Consider the following 18,018-nt stretch of genomic DNA (forward strand, 5'->3'; position numbering starts at 1 on the left):
CACTCTCGTCTGCTGAGAGCACACTGCACTAGGGCGATGGCTTCTTCTGTAGCAAGTTTAAGGCATGTTCCACTAATGGAAATTTGTAAAGCAGTCACATTCAAGACATACATTTATTAAGCATTACACATTAGATATTGTGGCTAAATCAGACGCCCAGTTTGGTAGATTGATTCTGCAATCTTTGTTTAATTGGGACTTATCATCTACATCCACCTTTCAATAGATACTGCTGATTAAACTGTCTGAAGAGTGGGACTATGCAGAGGGCACTTGAAGGAGAAATTAAGTTTGTTTACTTGTAAATGAGGTCCTTTGAGATGGACTCTACATATTCACACTTCCTCTCCTTTGCACAGTCTACTCTAACTACTCTAGGGTGACCAGATGTCCTGATTTTATAGGGACAGTCCCGTTATTTGGGGCTTTGTCTTATATAGGTGCCTATTACCCCCCACCCCGTCCCAATTTTTCACACTTGCTATCTGGTCACCCGAAATTACTCATGGCTCTATATTGGTGGTGGAAAGAACTGAGACAGCAACCGCTGCCATTCCACCCTCAGAACATTCTTGAATAGCCCCACCCTCAGAACATGCTCGAATGCTGAGGGGAGGGGCGGGGAGGTGTCATGTGAGCACTTCAGTAGACACCATTAGTAGAAGGCTGCACTGTTCAACAGCACCAGTTGGCGCATATCCCAAAAGTGCAAATATGCAGAGTCTGTCTCAAAGATCCTTGGTTACAAGTAAGTAACCTTCATTTTTTCAGTCAAGAGTATCCTTCAGGACATGGATTTATAAGAAATAGAGCAAGTTCTTTTTGGGAAATAGAGCAAGTTCTTTTTGGGAACCCTGTGAAGCAGCTCCTCAGCTGGTGGGAACTGTCTACAATGGAGCTATGACATTTTCCACCAACAATGCTCTTACATTCCTAACTACCTGAAGAGAGACATGCCTGCTGCTCCCCGATGACTTATGTGGATGCAAATGTACAGGAAATTGTATACCCAGACAGTGGCCAGTTATGGGTGTTCATCTGAGACATATCTTGACAACGTCACCCTGCATGCCTTGTAAGTACAGGCTCAGCACCTTGGGCTTATTTCCATTTTTCCTCCCATCCTCCTAGGATTTTTAGTGTCAGTTTCCCTTGCTTCCACTTTTTTCTCCTCACAACATTTGCTTGTTCCTTCTGCTATCTCTCCCCATTCTATTCCACATTTTCACCTTCATTCTCCCTCCCATATTCACTCATCTTTTTCCTTTAATATGGTGGCCCATTGGTGGCTGCTGTTGCACTGTTGTGCCCAGACTAATGGAAAGAGAGGTCCTTTCTTTTAGTGGCTTTCTGCAGTTCTGCTTTAGGGCATTGAGCTACCACCTTAACATTCTTCCCCAAGGGAGTGACTGAGCAAAATAGAGCGATGTGCTTGACGTGTACCAGTGAGAGACTAGAGTAATAAGGGTTAGTGACACAAATGGAGAGGGTACATTATGGGAAGCCTGAACTTGCATCCCAGTGTTTTTAGTCTAGGCAGTCATACTAGTTTGACTGGCCATAGAGTCCAGGGAGCTTTCTTATGCCATTATGTATGTAGTTTAATTCTTGTAAGCTACGAGAGCTCCTACAAAAGGTCACTCTGCTCACCCTGAATGGAGAAGGGACTAGGAAAGGTGCTCTAAACATAGGCTGTCTCAATCCACCCCCGTCTGGATGGCCATGTGCAGTGGGATCACTCTGCTGATGGTCAGAATATAGGAAGCAAAGTAATGAAGTTTGCCACTTGGAATGTTCACGCTCTCATGGATTCACCAAATAGTGACTGTCCTGAAAGAACTGTCATAATAGTTAGAGAACTTGCAAAATATGACATTGATATTGCTGCCCTAAATGAGACCCATCAGGCAGATGAAGGTCAATTGAAAGAAGATGGATGTGGCTATACCTTCTTTTGGAAAGGAAAGCCATCTGAAGAGAGGCATATTCATGGGATTGATTTTGCAATCAAGAACATGATTGTTAGCCACCTTTTAGAACTCCTTATGGGTATTAACGAACATCTCACGACAGTGCATCTTAAGCTTAGTAACAACCATTATGCCACGGTCATTAGTGTGTATGCTCCCATACTTGATGATGACGAAGATAACAAGGAGTAGCTCTACTGTGCTTTTGATGCAGTTTCCACTGTCACAGCCAAGGAAGACAAGTTTATCCTCAAGGGTGACGTCAGTACAAGAGTTGGGCGACATTCTGAACTCTAGAAAGGCACCACTGGGAAAGGAGGAGTGGGGAAAGTTAACTCTAATGGTCGTCTTCTCCTCAGTCAATATATGAAGCATGATTTGCTTATGACAAATATAAGACCAGTTGAAAACACCCACGTTCTGAACACTGGCATCTTCTTGACTATGTCATCATCAGAGCCTGTGATAGTACTGATGTCTGTATTACACGAGCCATGAGAGGTACGGAAGACTGCTGGACAGACCATCATTTAGTCAGATCGATCATGAACATGTGGCTTGCACCACAACATCATAAACAACCAAAAGGAATTTGGAAGATAATTAACATCAAGGCACTTCAAAATCACGCTATTCATGAGACTTTTCAACAAGGCCTTATTGAAAGGCTCTCCGACCTACCTGACAACATCAATTACATCAAAATACATTGGGAAGAGGTTAAGACCATTATTCACAAGGCATGTGCTGAATCAATTGGATATTCTACTCACCACCATCAAGATTCATTTGATATGAACAACAAGGAAATTCTATCACATATTCATCAGAAGAGATGTGTATTTTGTGTGTGACAAAATGAACCCTCTAACCAGCAAAAACAAGAGACTTAACAGCTTAAACCTGTAGTTCAAAGGAGGCTGCCTGACATAAAAAATCAGTGGTGGCAAGCAGAGGCCATGGAGATCCAGAGTTCCGCTGATCAACATGACTTGAGAAGCTTTTTTAAAGAAAGGAAAGTCATCTACAGGCTGAGTTCAAATGGTGTAACCCCTTTGCCAGGACAGCTCCATCCTTCTTAAGGACAATGTAGCTTTCAAGCAACATTGGAAGGAGCATTTGGAGACTCTATTGAACTGCGAATCTGAAGTCTCAGATGCCACCATCGAGTCCATTCCTCAGCATCCAATAATAGAACCTCTTGCTGAACCCCCCCATCTTCTGAGGAAGTTTGGAGTGCCATCTAGAAACAGCAAGGCACCAGGCCCAGATGGCATCGCTGTGAGGTCTGCAAAGCTGGTGGAATAGTACTCATGCAAAAACTCTATCAACTTCTGGTTAGAATTTGGGTTAATGAGGAAATTCCACCTGATCTAAAGATTGCTAACATTGTGACCATTTTGAAGAAAAGGGACAAGTCAATGTGTGGGAGTTACCAAGGTATTGCACTCCTGTCCATTGCTGGGAAGATCTTTGCTCGCATCCTTCTTAACTGTCTCCTCCCTCTTGCCAAAGATCTCCTCCTGGAATCCCAGTGTGGTTTCAGACTATCTCGGAGCACCACTGACATGATTTTTATTGCACGACAGATCCAAGAGAAGTGTAGAGAACAAAACCAGCCATTGTTTATGGTCTTTGTTGACCTAACTAGGGACTTTGATTTAATCAATTGGGAAGCATTATGGAAGATGCTGTCTAGGTTTGGTTGTTCATTGAAGTTCATTCATGTTCTCAGACTACTTCATGATGAAATCACCACCACCATCGTTTGTAATGGGTTAGAGATGGACCCATTCACAATCTGTATTGGTGTTAAGAAGGGCTGTGTTATTGTCCCAACACTTTTCTCCATCTATTTTGCCATACTCTTGATTCTTATTTGTGACCACCTTTGCTCTGGAATTGAGATTGAGTATCTCATAAATGGCCAGCTTTTCAATCTGCGGCATCTCCATTCTAAAACAAAACTCACCAGGAGTGTTATTACCCACCTTCGGTATGCTGACGACTGTGTTATCATCTCACATGCTGAGGCTGACTTGCAATCCACCCTAGATCTCGTCTCAAGCACCTATCACAGCCTAAGACTCTCCCTCAATATTGAGAAGAGTAAGGTGCTCCATCAGCCTGCCCCAGCACAAGTTGCCCCCCTTCTCCCATAAATTATTATCGGTGGTGAACCCCTAGAAAATGTTGAGCATTCCCTTACCTTGGTAGCCACCTCTCCCAAGCAGCCAATCTTCATGTGGAGATTGAACATAGGATTTGTTGTGCCAGCGCAAATGGGAAGGCTGTCGCACCAATGCCAGCATTCTCTCTGCATCTAACATTACCAGTACCAAGGTGAAGATTATGAACATTAACTTTGCTGGACTGGTCATTGTGTGCGGATAGCTGATATACGTCTTCCAAAGCAAGTCCTCATTTCTGAACTTAGTCATGGTAAGAGGACCCGTGGGGGACAGAGGAAACGCTACAAAGAAACCTTGAAAGTGTATCTTAAGAAGGGAGACATTAACTCCACAAATTGGGAAGAGCTGGCTGGCAATAGACTGCAATGGCATCACCTCAGACATGAAGCCTTAGCCCATTTTGAAGAGAATTGCCTTGCTCATGAGGCTGAGTAACAGCAGAGGAGGAGGGAAGGTGCACAGCATCCTGACTAGCAGTTGTGCTCTCTCCAAGCAACCACCTGTCATGTGGAAAAATCTGTAGAGTACAAATTGGACTCCTCAGCCATCTTAAATTTCATCAGTGACTTTTCCCCTTGCAGATATCATCCTCATTTCGAGGGATCACTGATGATGACGGTTTTCTTTGACCAAAAGCCACTGGAAAACAATAAAAACTCTTAATAAATTTAATTTACCATGAATGTTTATTTCAGACACTAATTTGAATATGTCAGGATTTCAGAGAGTGAAACGTACCCTTTTACTAATATTGTGAGATATTGTTTCAAATTAAAATGCTATTTTCCCAGACTTGTCATTTGATGCCCAGTAATTGCATTTCAATTTGATGTATCACTTACGTGCTTGTTAAACCTAAAAAATGGCTGATTTTATATGTTAATTAAACACTAATTACATTTAAAGTGAATGCTTAGTTGAAACATTTAATTTAACTTGCTACCAGACACCTCAAATATTGTGTTTCTGTGGAAGGGGGGAAAGCTACTCCACTGAGAAAAGATTCATCATTTTTTTTCCTAGAGTTTTAAATTTCTTTTCGCAGCAAACTGTCAAAAGATGAGAAATCAGTTGGATTCTGAGCAGTGGTGAAGAAAAGGCATTTGAAGTGCAGTGAAGCAGTGAAGAAAAGGCATTTTTAAACATATAAACATATAATTGGTATTCTGAAAATAATCTCCCTTAATAACTTTTCCACATGATAATGCACATATTAAATGTATATTCTAATAAGTGGCTATTTTTAAATTCCCAGTGTCCTTTTCTTGCCAATCCTCTGTAATTATAAAGAATTGCTATTTACTGTGATGTTTTTATAGCACTGCTGTAAGTCCACTGAAGACTAAAAACTGTATAAATGAAGCAAATTTAATTGGCATGTGCTGAAAAGCAGCATCCTCTTGAGACAGAAAGTGTTCCCACAGTAATCATGGAATGGGGGGAAGCAGAGGTATGGAATATGGCTTTCTCTGGTTGTTTTTGCACCAGCTGAGAGCAGTAGAACTTGGCTTACTTTGGTGTTCAAGGAAATGATGACCTAGGAAAATGTAGGGTCCTTTGTTGGATGATATGGCTTAATTTTTTTTATTAAATATTTATATAGCACTATAAAAGTGCATATTGCTTTATAGGAAAAACAAATAAGCAAAAAAATCCCAAAACCCCTTCACCAACTTCCAGGCTCATTGGAAAAAGCTCTGTCCTTCTTCACAAGACCTCAAACAACTGATAAATGATCTTCCCTGCCAAAAGACAGAAACAGAAAACTGTGAGCATTTGCCAGCTCTTGCTGGAGTTTGGCCTGGTCATACAGCGTGAAGCCTTGGAGGTTTTGAAAGACGTCTGGGCACCACTGATGTGAAAGACTCCCATTGGTGAGGGAGACACCACTGGTGTAGTAGTGCTTCTGCCTTCACCTAACAGAGATCAGCAATTCCTCTCCAGAGAAAGCAAATTACTAGCTTAACTACTCAGGCAATAGTGAAGCAGACTTTTCCACCTGTTCTGAGACGAGATAAATCCACAGGCCCTGTGTGGGGTCAAAACTCACCCCTTCCTGGGGTTTGACTCCATTAACAAATAATGTGGTAATGAGCTGAGGTGACAGATACTCAGGTAACATGATGGCCAGTCCAAGCCTTTCCCCAAGCTTGGCTGCTCCTTGAGGTCCTAGTTTTGGTCTGCTCAGTCCAACCCCTAGCTCTTCTGCCTCAGACCCAAGATAATTCTGTCAGGAAAACCCAGCTCCAAAACCTGCTTCCTCCCTCTTTATCCCCTTCAGGCTTGATGTTGCTGGTAGAGCTGGCTTCAGCCTCACCTCTAGCACGGATCATTAATCCCTTCCTGCCTTGGCCCAATGCGGGTTTGTCCACTTACATGTCTGATGACTGGCGTACACCAATCTTGCAATTCTTACTACTATTTACATCCTCTGTGAATGCAGCCCAAGGCTTGTAACTATCTGCCTTTGTTCCCATACAGCTGTACTTGAGAAGCCCCTGGATAAAAAGGCTGGTAGAAATTATGGCCCACCTGGCACCAAGAAACTCATCTACTTCATTGATGATATGAACATGCCTGAAGTGGACACTTATGGGACAGTGCAGCCCCACACGCTAATCAGACAACACATGGACTATGGCCACTGGTAGGTGACTTCCCATACTCAGGGCTATTCATGATGTTAATCTGGCTCTAAGCATGCAGAGTTTTTGTAGCCGTGTTGGTCCCATGATATTAGAGAGACAAGGAGAGTGAGGCAATATCTTTTATTGGACCAACTTCTGTTGGTAAGAGACAAGCTTTCGAACTAATGCAAAGCTCTTCTTTAGGTCTGGGAAATTAACTCGTATCACATCTAAATAGGAGGTGGAACAGATTCTTTAGCATAAGTAGTTAACACATTTCAAAGGACCATTCAAGGTGAAGTGGCCTGTAAACATCTCTCTAGTCATAGGGAGGAAAGGAGTGGGGTGAGGGGGTGGGAAAGAAGCTGTGGTTGAGGCTTGTTAGTGGGTTACAGATTGTTATAAGAAGCCATAAATCCGGTGTCTCTGTTCAGTCCATGATTTTTATGCATTTATGCAAAGTTTTATGCATTTAAGCTCCCAGGCTCATCTTCTGAAAGTGTCGTGCAGGTGTCCTTTGAGGATGAGGGCTGATAGGTCAGATATAGAGTGATGGCTTTGTGAAAAGTGTTCACTCACAGGTGATGGGGTGATTTTGTCTTTTATCAGTTCATTCGAGAGCATCGTGATTGTCTGGTTTCACCCACATAATTGTTGTTGGGGCATTTAGTGCCCTGGATGAACATGGCATTCTGGCTGTGGAATCAGAGTGGAATAGCTCTACTATTGGCTTAGTTCTTTGCCTATCTTAGGCCATGTCTGCACTACAAAGTTAAGTTGACTCAAGTTACACCGATTATTGTAAACCATTATAATTACATTGCTTGTGCATGTTCACACAATGCTTCTTGTGTCGGCGAAGCACGTCCACAGCTGGTGCTCTGGCATCCACAGAGAGAGCAGTGCACCATGGGTAACTATCCCACTATGCAACTCGCCACCTTCAGCTACTAGGAGTTCTGGGAATGGATCGCAGTGCAGGCTCTGTGTCCCATGGTGCAGTTTTCTCTGTCCCATCATTCCATGGGTTGCTGACTCTTTCACACCATTTTTCAACAACCACTGTAAACTGTTTGCCCGCCATCTCTGTTGGAAAGCATAGATGCTGCACTGCTCTCCAGTCTTGTGATAAGTGTTAGGAACACAGCGCGGCTGATCATGCAGTACTTCATGAACTGCCAATCTGAAAATGAAACCATGGTGCCTGCCCTGCTGCGTGCCATGGAAAGAAACAATTCCAGGTTGCTTTTGGCATTCACGGAGCAGCTGCACACGGTGCACTGTCACTATTGAGCTCAGGAAACAAGCACTGAGTGCTCGCTGTCAGGCATGCTCCAAGAACCCATCTGGGCGTCGCATACCTGGCTTTCCACACAGCTCCCTTTAACTCCCACATGCACTCACTGCACTCTCATTGCAGTCAGACTAGATGGCCCAGTATGAGATGAGCAAAGTTCCCTGGAGCCCAGCAGGCTGGATGGGTGATTTTTCCCTGTCACAGTCCTCCTCCTTTCCCTCTCTTGAAAGAAGTCTGCAATTCAGAAAGAGTCCTAGAGAGAGAGAATCAGTGGTGCAGGTCTGGACAGAGGACTGCAGCTGCCACTGAAGGAAGTGGCTAGACTGGGACTGCGGAATCCCCCGGAATGGGGGAGAGCACAGCTTGTGTCATGAAGCGGATGCTGTGGGTGTTGGAGAGACGTGGGTCCTAATGTGGAGACATAACAGTGGGTGAGACCAACTGCATGGGAGCGCTGGGACCTGTAGAGCTGATTCCACAAACTAAGCAGCAGGAGGCATGAGAGCAGTAGGTGGAACCCCGTTGCAGTCACCATTGTGCCAGGCACTGTACAGATACACAGGAAGTCATGGTCCTTGTCCCAAAGACCATATAGTCTTTGATTCTGAATCTCGGTGCATGAATTGAAGGCATCTGGGTTACACAGGTGTGTTGCCACACAACAGGCACATGGCCCCAGACCTGACCTTGATGGAAGGGCATGCTGCTACAAGTTTGATGGAGTAATATTAGGCTGTAATTATTGTGATGCTTTGTTTGCCACAGGTACGACAGAAACAAACTGTCCCTGAAGGAGATCATGAACGTGCAGTATGTGTCATGTATGAATCCCACTGCAGGGAGTTTCACAATCAACCCACGGCTTCAGGTAGAGTCCATTCTTTGTGGTGGACACATTGTGATTTTATTAAATAATTGGGAGAATTAGAATATCATCAAAATGGTCTTTAAAAGAATAACCTGGAGGGGCAAATTATGGCCATAACTCTGTAGTTAATACTCCAGCCTTAAGAAACATGGCCAAATTCTGCTGTCACTTACATCAACTGTAAATTCATTTAAATCTGTGGAGTTATTCTGTTTACACATTGTCCTTTATTCCTCATTTTTGGCCTTTTCCCCCCACCATATTTCCTAACACATTACTGCTCACAGCTTGAGATGGACTCTCACTTTTGTCAGCCAGCCAAATATCTGCTTTCAGAACAGCCTTCAGAGTAACACAGAATGAGCTTGCTTTTATTTATTTAGTGTTATCCTCAGCATGTAGTTACTCCAGTTTTTCTGGTTTGGTTTGTAAAAGTCCTCATGTGACCAGCTACGTTTTCCTGTGCCAAAGATGAAATACAATAAAAATAAGAAAGAAGACGATCCAGAGTTATAATAGCTAATGCTAACATGGATTTGGGAAGAGATATTGAACCTCATACTTCAGGGTTTAAGTCAACCACTGATTGTCAGGAAGAGACCTAACATAGGGTGGTGGATCATCCCACATCTGCTTTGTGCCAGGTTGCTTGCTCCATAGTTCAAAGCATCTGGTTCTGGCCAGTGTCAGAGACAGGGTACTCCTCTAACTGGCCTTGAGCTCTGATCCAGTTTGGCAATTGCTACGTTTAATAGGCAAAAGGTTTAAAACAAACAAAAGGAAGTACTTCTTCACACAATTCACAGTCAACCTGTGGAACTCATTGCCAAGGGATGTTGTGAAGGCCAGAAGTGTAATGGGGTTGAAACAGAATTAGATAAGTTCATAGAGGACAGGTCCATCAATGGCTATTAGCCAAGATGGTCAGGGATGCAAAACCATGCTCTCGGTTTCCCTAAGCCTCTGACTCTCAGAAGCTGGGACTGGACAACGGGGAATGGCTCACTCAATAATGGCCCTGTTCTGGTCATTGCCTCTGAAACATCTGGCACCAGCCACTCTTGGGAGACTGGATAATGAGCTAAACGGGCCATTGCTCTGACACAGTGTGGCCATTCTTATGTTCTCCTATGTAACTTGTGACAGGTGTTCTCTTATCGCAAGGGACACAGTTTGTCTACTGGCATTGGTGGGGTAGCATTTGTCAAATGACCCCCAGAGGCGTCAGGGCATTGCCAGATAATTAATTGTCAGCTATACCCAGGTGAACTTGGCAGCCAGCAGAATGAAAACACGCTGAATTTTTTTAGTATGTGAGAGAGAAATAGGGAAACTCAAAAGGGACTTTTAATGATCACAACAGCCTGATGCATGGGTTCCTGCATGGGAACCAAATCCAGCTCTCAGTGGTTACATACCTGATCCAGCTGGTGCCACTGAGAGCAGAATTTGTCCCCATTTCTTGACAAGCCCCTCCATGAACAGCGTTACCTAGCATCCTGACCTCCTTAAATGAGCTGAAATAGTTTGTTAAAATGGGATACTTTCATCTCTTCAAAACTTGTGAATTACCTGCAGGCTGGCTCCATAAGGCTGGCTCTTATGGAGAGGGACAAGATATCCGCAGTCCCTTCTTTGAGTGATGGTTCAAATACAGCATCTTATATGTAGAGGAAATAAAGGTAACATCCTTTGGACAAAATATTGTCCTGGTATAAAGGAACAGATTTTCCAGGGAGCTAACTCCTTTTTGGGCACCTGAATAAAATGGCTAGATTTTTCCAAAGTGCTTTGGACCACACAGGTCTGTTTTAGTCAATGGAGGCTGCACATTTCTGGAAAAGAGGCCTAAAATATCCTCAGGAAATTAGCAAAATTAATTCACTATGCTTGTTTATTTGCCATTTTGACTTTAAAACGATAATTGCATTTGATGGTCATTATGTTGACAATTCCACTGTTTGGGAGCAGATGCCTCAGAAGTGGCTCATCAACTTATCACTGCTGGTGGGCTGAGAATTCATACTAGGGAAACTGATTGCTTTCTGATCAGCTCAATGAGCCCAGACCACCTGTTCAACTAAAAAGGAGGCCATCCCAGTCTGAAACCTTTGTTTTCCTTTTCTCCCTCAGCGCCACTTCAGCGTATTTGCACTCTCATTTCCTGGATCGGAAGCTTTGTCCACCATTTACAGTGTCATTCTAACTCAGCACCTGAAAAGGGGGAATTTCTCTGGGCCTGTGCAGAAATCCTCTCAGCAGCTGATACACCTGGCACTGGGCCTGCATCAGAAAGCAGCTGCTACTTTCCTGCCAACGGCTATCAAATTCCATTATATTTTCAACCTAAGAGACTTCTCCAACATCTTCCAAGTAAGTGCAGCAACTTTTGTCCTAGGCACTTGGAGATTGACTAAAGGTAGCATGTGAAGCTTATGGGTGTGTAATCCCCTCTTAGTGCCAGCCTAGCATTAATTAATGGGAGGTATGCAGGCTCACTACGCTGCATACACTTCATGTGTCGTTCAGCCCAGTCTGCCAAGAAAATGACGTCACACTTACTTCAGAGTAAAATATTTTTTCTTTTTGTAACTAAGATCCAGCTCCTCCAAGATCCTTAGGTGCCTAAATACTTTGGAGGATTTTGGGGCCTAAAGTTCTTTTCCCTGTTGCCCATGTGGTTTCCCCTTTGTTAGACATCCAGGCCTGTGAGATCAGCTGAGGAGTGAGGAAAGGGGTCAAGTGATTATGGGTAGTAGGTAGGCCTTAAGAGAGAGAGGTTTGATTCCTTGCTCATCCACAGATTTCCTCTACGATCTTGGCCAGATCACTTAGGCCCAGATTTTAAAGGTATTTAGGTGTTGCTACACTCAGTGTCGCAATGCTGAACAGAATTCATTGAATCGGAGAAGATGAGGGTTGGAGGGACCTCAGGAGTTATCTAGTCCAACCCCCTGCTCAAAGCAGTAGCAACCCTAACTAAATCATCCCAGCCAGGGCTTAGTCAAGCTGTGCCTTAAAAAACTCTGAGGATGGAGATTCCACCACCTCCCTAGGTAACCCATTCCAGTGTTTCACCACCCTCCTAGTGAAAAAGATTTTCCTAATGTCCAACCTAGACCTCCCCCTGTTAGGATTAGAATTAGGATCCTAAAGCTCATTTTCAAAAGGGGCTTTGGCACTCAGGAGCCAAAATCCCATTAACAGTTTTTTGAAGTGCCTAAATCCCCTACAATTAGATTTAGAACCCTAAATCAGTTAGGTGCTGCAATTCTGCGTGCCAGTACCTAAATACCTTGAACAATCTAGCCCTTAGTCTCTCTTGGCCTCAGTTGCCCGCATGTAAAATGGGGGATGATAACCTGCCCTCCTGCACAGGAGGGTTGTGGGGATCAATACACTGAAGATTGTGAGGCACTCAGATACTATGTCAGGGTTGCTAGGGAAGGGGCAGACTGCTGGAGAATGAGAATGAGGATTATTTCTATGGGAGAATAGGACGGGTGAGCAGTTGTTTACGAAGTATAAGGTCAATTGCTACCCCCTCGTTGGAGCAGATGATAGATACAAATTAAAATAGGCCCATGATGAAGTCCAGGCTTTCTGAATTGGCTGAGTGAAAGACAGTGGCACTGAGCTTTCCATAACACACATTGGCTGCTGAGAGAGAGACTCTCACCAGAAATAACAGGGAAGGAGAAGAACTCTCTGGTTCTGTAGGGGCGATGAAAGAAGCAGCAGAAATAGCGGCAGAAAAAAACATGTTGTAATTTACCTCCAGATCAGAACTCATTACGAATACATGGAAACAAATCATTGCTCTGTCCCAAGCGCCAGTATGTGGTTAGACTGAGTCTGATGCTAGTGAGGGAGCTAGTTTGGTCATGGTTGATAGTTATTTCTGGTTAAGACTCTATCTCCCATCTCACCCCTCTGCTTTCTTCCCACGATACACAGGCCTGGAGCTTTCTCCCGCCCCTGGTGCTCAGGATGCCCATTTCCATCCCTCCTGAAACTCCTCCTGCAAAGCCTATTAGTGTTAATAAACACTACTCTCCCACACCTATGGAAAAACAGCACCATGCAACTCCTGCAAACCCACAAAATAACTCCTTCCTCTGGCCACTAGGGCATTGTGTGTCAGTATCAGTCTGTCTAGTTATTGGTCAGTGTCTTGACCAATCTCCAGCCCTCCTTGCATCATTCGCTGCGCACCATACATCAGTGTGTCAAGTGAGGCAAGGGCTCCTCCAGAGCTACATTAACCCCACCTTCGGCCACCCCCTCCATACACATGCACACTCCGCTCAGCCCCCAGATGCTTTGTCACCGTAGAACCATACCAGGTGCACTGTGGATGTCCAAATGGCAATTTGTAAAGGGCTATAACTTAACTCAAATTCAATCAGTTCCCACTGGATCACTGGAAGGCAGTTCTCCTCAATAAGACCATGTTCCCTGCTAAACATGAGCTTTTGTCTCTCAGTTGTCTCAGCACCAAAAAGAGGTTGCAAGATTTTTCTTTTACAATGGGAAAAGTTATTTTTTTCACTCTTCTCATGTTTCAAAATAGCCACATAGTTTTGCTTGAATCGTCTTTAGGCAGAGGTCAAGTCTGGAAGAGGTAAGCCAAGAGGAGAAAAGTTCTGGATAGTTATGAGTAGCTTAACATGGAGGATAAGAATGGGAATGGTTAAACACCCTGACTATAGCTCTTGCTGTCACTTTTGCTACAGCTATTTTAAAAGTGCACGTCTGTAAGGGCAGTATCCTGGGGCCCATCAGAGCTGAGTAAAACATTTTAGAAGCAATTGGAAAGCCAAGAATCCCAGCTTCACTCCAGGCCAGAGCAGGAGCTTATAACACTAATGGGTCAGGGAGTATAAGACCTTAAAACCTGTCAGTGGTGGAAGGCTGAGCATTATCAGGCCAGGGCCACGTAAAATCCCTGCTTTTAGCTAATCTGAATATGAAAGGGGTGACTAGGGAAGAAAAAACAATTTTATGGCCAGTTGTTTTGTTTTTTAAATGGGATCCGTTTGAAAGGTGCTGAGAGACTGGAGTGGTAGGAGCTGCATTACAGGACAGAGAGCAAACGAAGTGGTAAGAGCTGCAGGTTGCTTTTAGTTTATCACATGGTTGCAGAAGGAAATAAATCCAATTTCTTCTGTTGTAGTGGTTTGTTTAGGTTGTGGTTCGCTTTTCCTTGAAACCCTTCCTCTGCAGACCATCATCTCCTCCTTTATTGAGATGATTTAATTTCCCATCTGGCTTGCCCTGTCTGTGGAGCACTGAAATAAAACCTTCTTCCTAGCAAACGAGGCCAGGTGTGGAGCAGCGCTGAGCTCTGGCTTTGCCTTTCCAGTAGCACTGAGTTACAGTAAACACATTGCATTTTCAAACTGAAAAACAGAAAATGCATAAAGCATTCGTATGACATAGCCTGGAATCCTCAGCTGTTAGGAAACGCAGATCGAGAAATCTGACTTGCCTTATCCTTTGGCTAGATAAAGACACATGCAGATGCCAATACTGTAGGTAGTAGTATAAAGGTCTTTTAAAATTCCTTTTAATACTGAATAAACAATCAAATGCTTGAGCGTGTAATAGCTTCAAATATCAAGGACTGTTAGAGATTGTTCTCCCACCAGCTATTTTCTAACTGCAGGAGCAGCTCACAATAACTGGCCTCGGGCACAAATCCTATGCAAATGAAGCTCCGGAAGGGTTCACCTTTGGAACTTTCTGCCTCTGTGTTGGTTTGCTGCTTCCTCTGCACAGATAGTTAACTACTGTTCCACTTGTGATCTGCCCAATGATTCTGTCATTATCATATTATCTTAGCTGTAGCTAAATATTGAATCAGTGGCTTACAATCCCTGCCTGATTCTCTTTGTCAGAACACACTGACAGTCCTTATTACAAGAAGGACATTGCTAATTGTCTCATTACAAAACACTCCAGGAACCTTTGCCTCAGTTGCTGCTGCTAATGGAGAATGAGTGAATGCAAATCTACTTGTGTATGTGAATATTACACAGAAAAAGATGCTCCAAAGTAGCCATCTGCAGAAATCATTTCTGACAGAGAGATCTGCTGACTTGTTGCTTTCATGTTGTTCAGACTTTGAGTGCTTGTATATCTAAAACTCAACACCAGCTGAATTATCAAGCTAATGGCTTGCGTTGCACAGTGAGAGTGATTCACTATGGATTGCACTGAGAGTGAATCCTAGTGGAATTCACTCCATGTTTCTCCAAAATGCCAGAGGGTTTAGGCTAGACCAATAAAAGACATAGCTGAATATGAAGGAATCTGACACAAACCTAGTAGCTGGAGGGTCTTCTGGCAGTACTGAGTAAACTCAAATTTGTCTTGGCTGGACAAGCATATGTAGTGCCCTCCTTTTGGGACTTTGAGCACCTACAAGATAGTCTACAACAGTGGTGGCAGGTCTTGAATATTGCTATTGGATGTGATTTCATCCACTGCTCACCTACTCTTTATCCGTTGGCCATGCCAGGAGGAACTAAAATGGTCCAGCTGTTAGGAGCTGTTAGAAAATTATAATTTTATAATTAGGGCAAAATATGTTTACAGTGTGGTGCGCTATAATTGTTATACATTGGCATGCCAAAGTGATACTGGAAAAAGCCTGTCACAGCACGGATATGACCCTGCAGACTATTGCATGTACTTGATTTGCTTTGATCTGTTCTAGTCTCTACAAGGGCACATTGGACAATAGCAGGCAAATTGCTAAGTGGTAGGGAGATAAACTGGGGATTGGGTTTTGTAGCAAGGCGCTGTGGCCTTCCTCAGAGCCTGGGCCCAAGGAAGGGCCCCGACATCCCTGCTGGACGGATCAGGGAATTGCAGGCCTCAGACCACGGGAGCAGAGGGGCGGGGCCAAGACAGGAAGGGGAGGTATAAAAGGCTGACCTAGCAGCTCCGTCAGGGGGAAGCTGCTGCCAGAGAAGGACGCTCCTTCCCCTCGGCTGCGGCCTGAGCCCTACCCAGGCCCGGCGGCAGGGTGGCATGAGCCCTCCTCTAGCCGGAGTCTCAAGGGTCTGCCAGGGCTGCTGGGCCCTGGTGACTGGGAAGAGCTACCGGAGGCTGCTGACTGGGAAGGACCCCTTGAGACCAGCCACAACCTGGAGGAGCTGCCCGTCGCCTGGGACCTGATGGAGCTGCCTGAGCCCTGTGTCTTGGAGGACCCACCAGGGCCCTGTGACCTGGAGGAGCTGCCATTTGCTGATGGCCCAAGGAGTTCCCGGACCGGCCGCCAGCGAGGGACTGGTGGGACTTCCTCTAGCCACATACTCCGGGGAATCTGAGGAAGACCCTTGGCTCCAGGTACTCGGGTTTAGGGTGGGAGGAAGTAGCCCAGGGGCAGCTGACTTAGGTCTGGCTGAGCTTGTGCTCGCACCAGTGTCAGCGCGTTGCAGCTGGAGCCCTGCTGACCCAGTGGCAGAACCCTTTGCCACTGGTAGGGCCCTGGGCTGGGACGCAGCGGAGTCGGGTGGGCCTGTGTCCCCCTCCCCTCTTTCCTAGCCACCCCGGAAGTGCTTGTCTCCTGTGGGCCTGCAGCCATAGAGGATACCAAGTGTTGTGTCTACAGATTCGTTGCCAGCGCTGCCCCGGCTGGGGGCTACAGACTCTTGCGAACCCGCTAACTTTCCCCTTGTAGCAAGATGCTGTGGCCTTGGCCCCGACACCCCTGCTGGGCGGATTCGCCAGCCTACAGGTTTGATAAATCAGAAGATAATCTGGTAAAGTACTGACAATTGCTTTGGATAAAATCTGGAAGTCAGGAAGAGAGTTGCACCTGGAAGTACTCAGTCAGTGGAGGGACATGACCGTTTTTGGCCAATAGACAAGTACATTTAGAGCTGTTACTGAGTTGAATAGCCTCAATTCAGGTCTGTGTTTGTGGGTGTTCCTTTAGGGTTTTTAATAGGAATAATGAGAATGTTTCCCAAACTTATGGCAGGAAGGTGCAGCTGTTGTCTCTGGAGGAAGAGAAGACAATGCAAAATTCAAACTCACAAAATCTAGGAGACAAAGTGTAAAGCACACATCACCTTCTAACACACGTCATACCGTGGGAGGAGGGATGGCCCAATGGTTAAGTACTAGGCTAGGATTAGGAGAGCTGGGCTCAAGTCCCTGCTGTACCCCAGAATTCCTCTGTGACCTTGAGCAAGTCACTTAATCTCTGGCCCAGATACTCAAAAGTATTTATACACTGAACTCCCATTGATTGCAACAGAAATTAGGAGTCTAAATATCTTTGAGGAGCTGGACCTCTGTTCCCCATGTAGAATAGTACTTCCCTGCCTCACAGCGATGTTGTAAGGGTAAGGACACTAAAGGCTGTGAGGTGCTCTGATGTTATAGAAATAGAGGCCATATAAAAATACCTTAGACAAACACACACTAGAAAATCCACCCTGTTCAATGATCTTTTATGGGACAGGCAGGCTAGAACAGTCTTGCCTCCTCCATTGTCCCAGCTATCTCAGCTCAGTAAATTGCTATTCCACTTCATGTCCCTCTCTGTTGTAGGACAGTGACTGAGGGTTTGTCTACGCTCACCTCGGAGATTCGGCGGCAGTTGACTGGAGTTATGCAAACTACGCAAAAAAGTGCATAACTCCCATCGACTTCTGCGCTCCGTCTTCAATGCACTGCGCCAATGGGAACCGCGTTCCCATTGACGCAGCACTACGCCACTTGAGGAGGTGGTCTTAATACGTCGATTTCCGGGTCGACTGAGCGGATCTTCACTGACCGCTCAGTTGATCCAGATAAGTCGATCTGATGGCAGCGAATTTGCCTTCGTCAGTGTAGACATAGCCTATGTGATTTGCATGCCATTCCCAGAATGCCTTTCCAGGTCTTTCAAAGCTGCCTCAGTGCCATTCACTGGAAATGTCTCGTACTTTGTTTTTGTCAATGGGTGGAAGGCTATTCTGCCTTACTGTGCTGTGTCAGAGGACTCTGAAGAGAACGCTGTCCACACGCTCTCCCAGACATGGTTACACATCTCATTTGCTTGAGC

At 44.9% G+C, this 18,018-nt stretch overlaps 1 protein-coding gene across 1 annotated transcript in view; it reads left to right on the plus strand.

The window, feature by feature from the left end:
- The window catches only part of DNAH9 (dynein axonemal heavy chain 9), a 361,000-nt gene that overhangs the window by 121,223 nt on the left and 221,759 nt on the right, over window positions 1-18,018 (plus strand). Inside the window, exons 39-41 of the mRNA XM_067547747.1 lie at window positions 6,644-6,809; window positions 8,852-8,954; window positions 11,088-11,327. Of these exons, the coding sequence (XP_067403848.1) occupies window positions 6,644-6,809; window positions 8,852-8,954; window positions 11,088-11,327 (509 nt within the window). The remainder of the gene's footprint in view (window positions 1-6,643; window positions 6,810-8,851; window positions 8,955-11,087; window positions 11,328-18,018) is intronic.

This window comes from Emydura macquarii, unplaced genomic scaffold (assembly GCF_026122565.2).
Source record: "Emydura macquarii macquarii isolate MOO-44397 ecotype Brisbane River unplaced genomic scaffold, CSIRO-AGI_Emac_v2 contig_1230, whole genome shotgun sequence".
Taxonomy (NCBI): domain Eukaryota; kingdom Metazoa; phylum Chordata; order Testudines; family Chelidae; genus Emydura; species Emydura macquarii.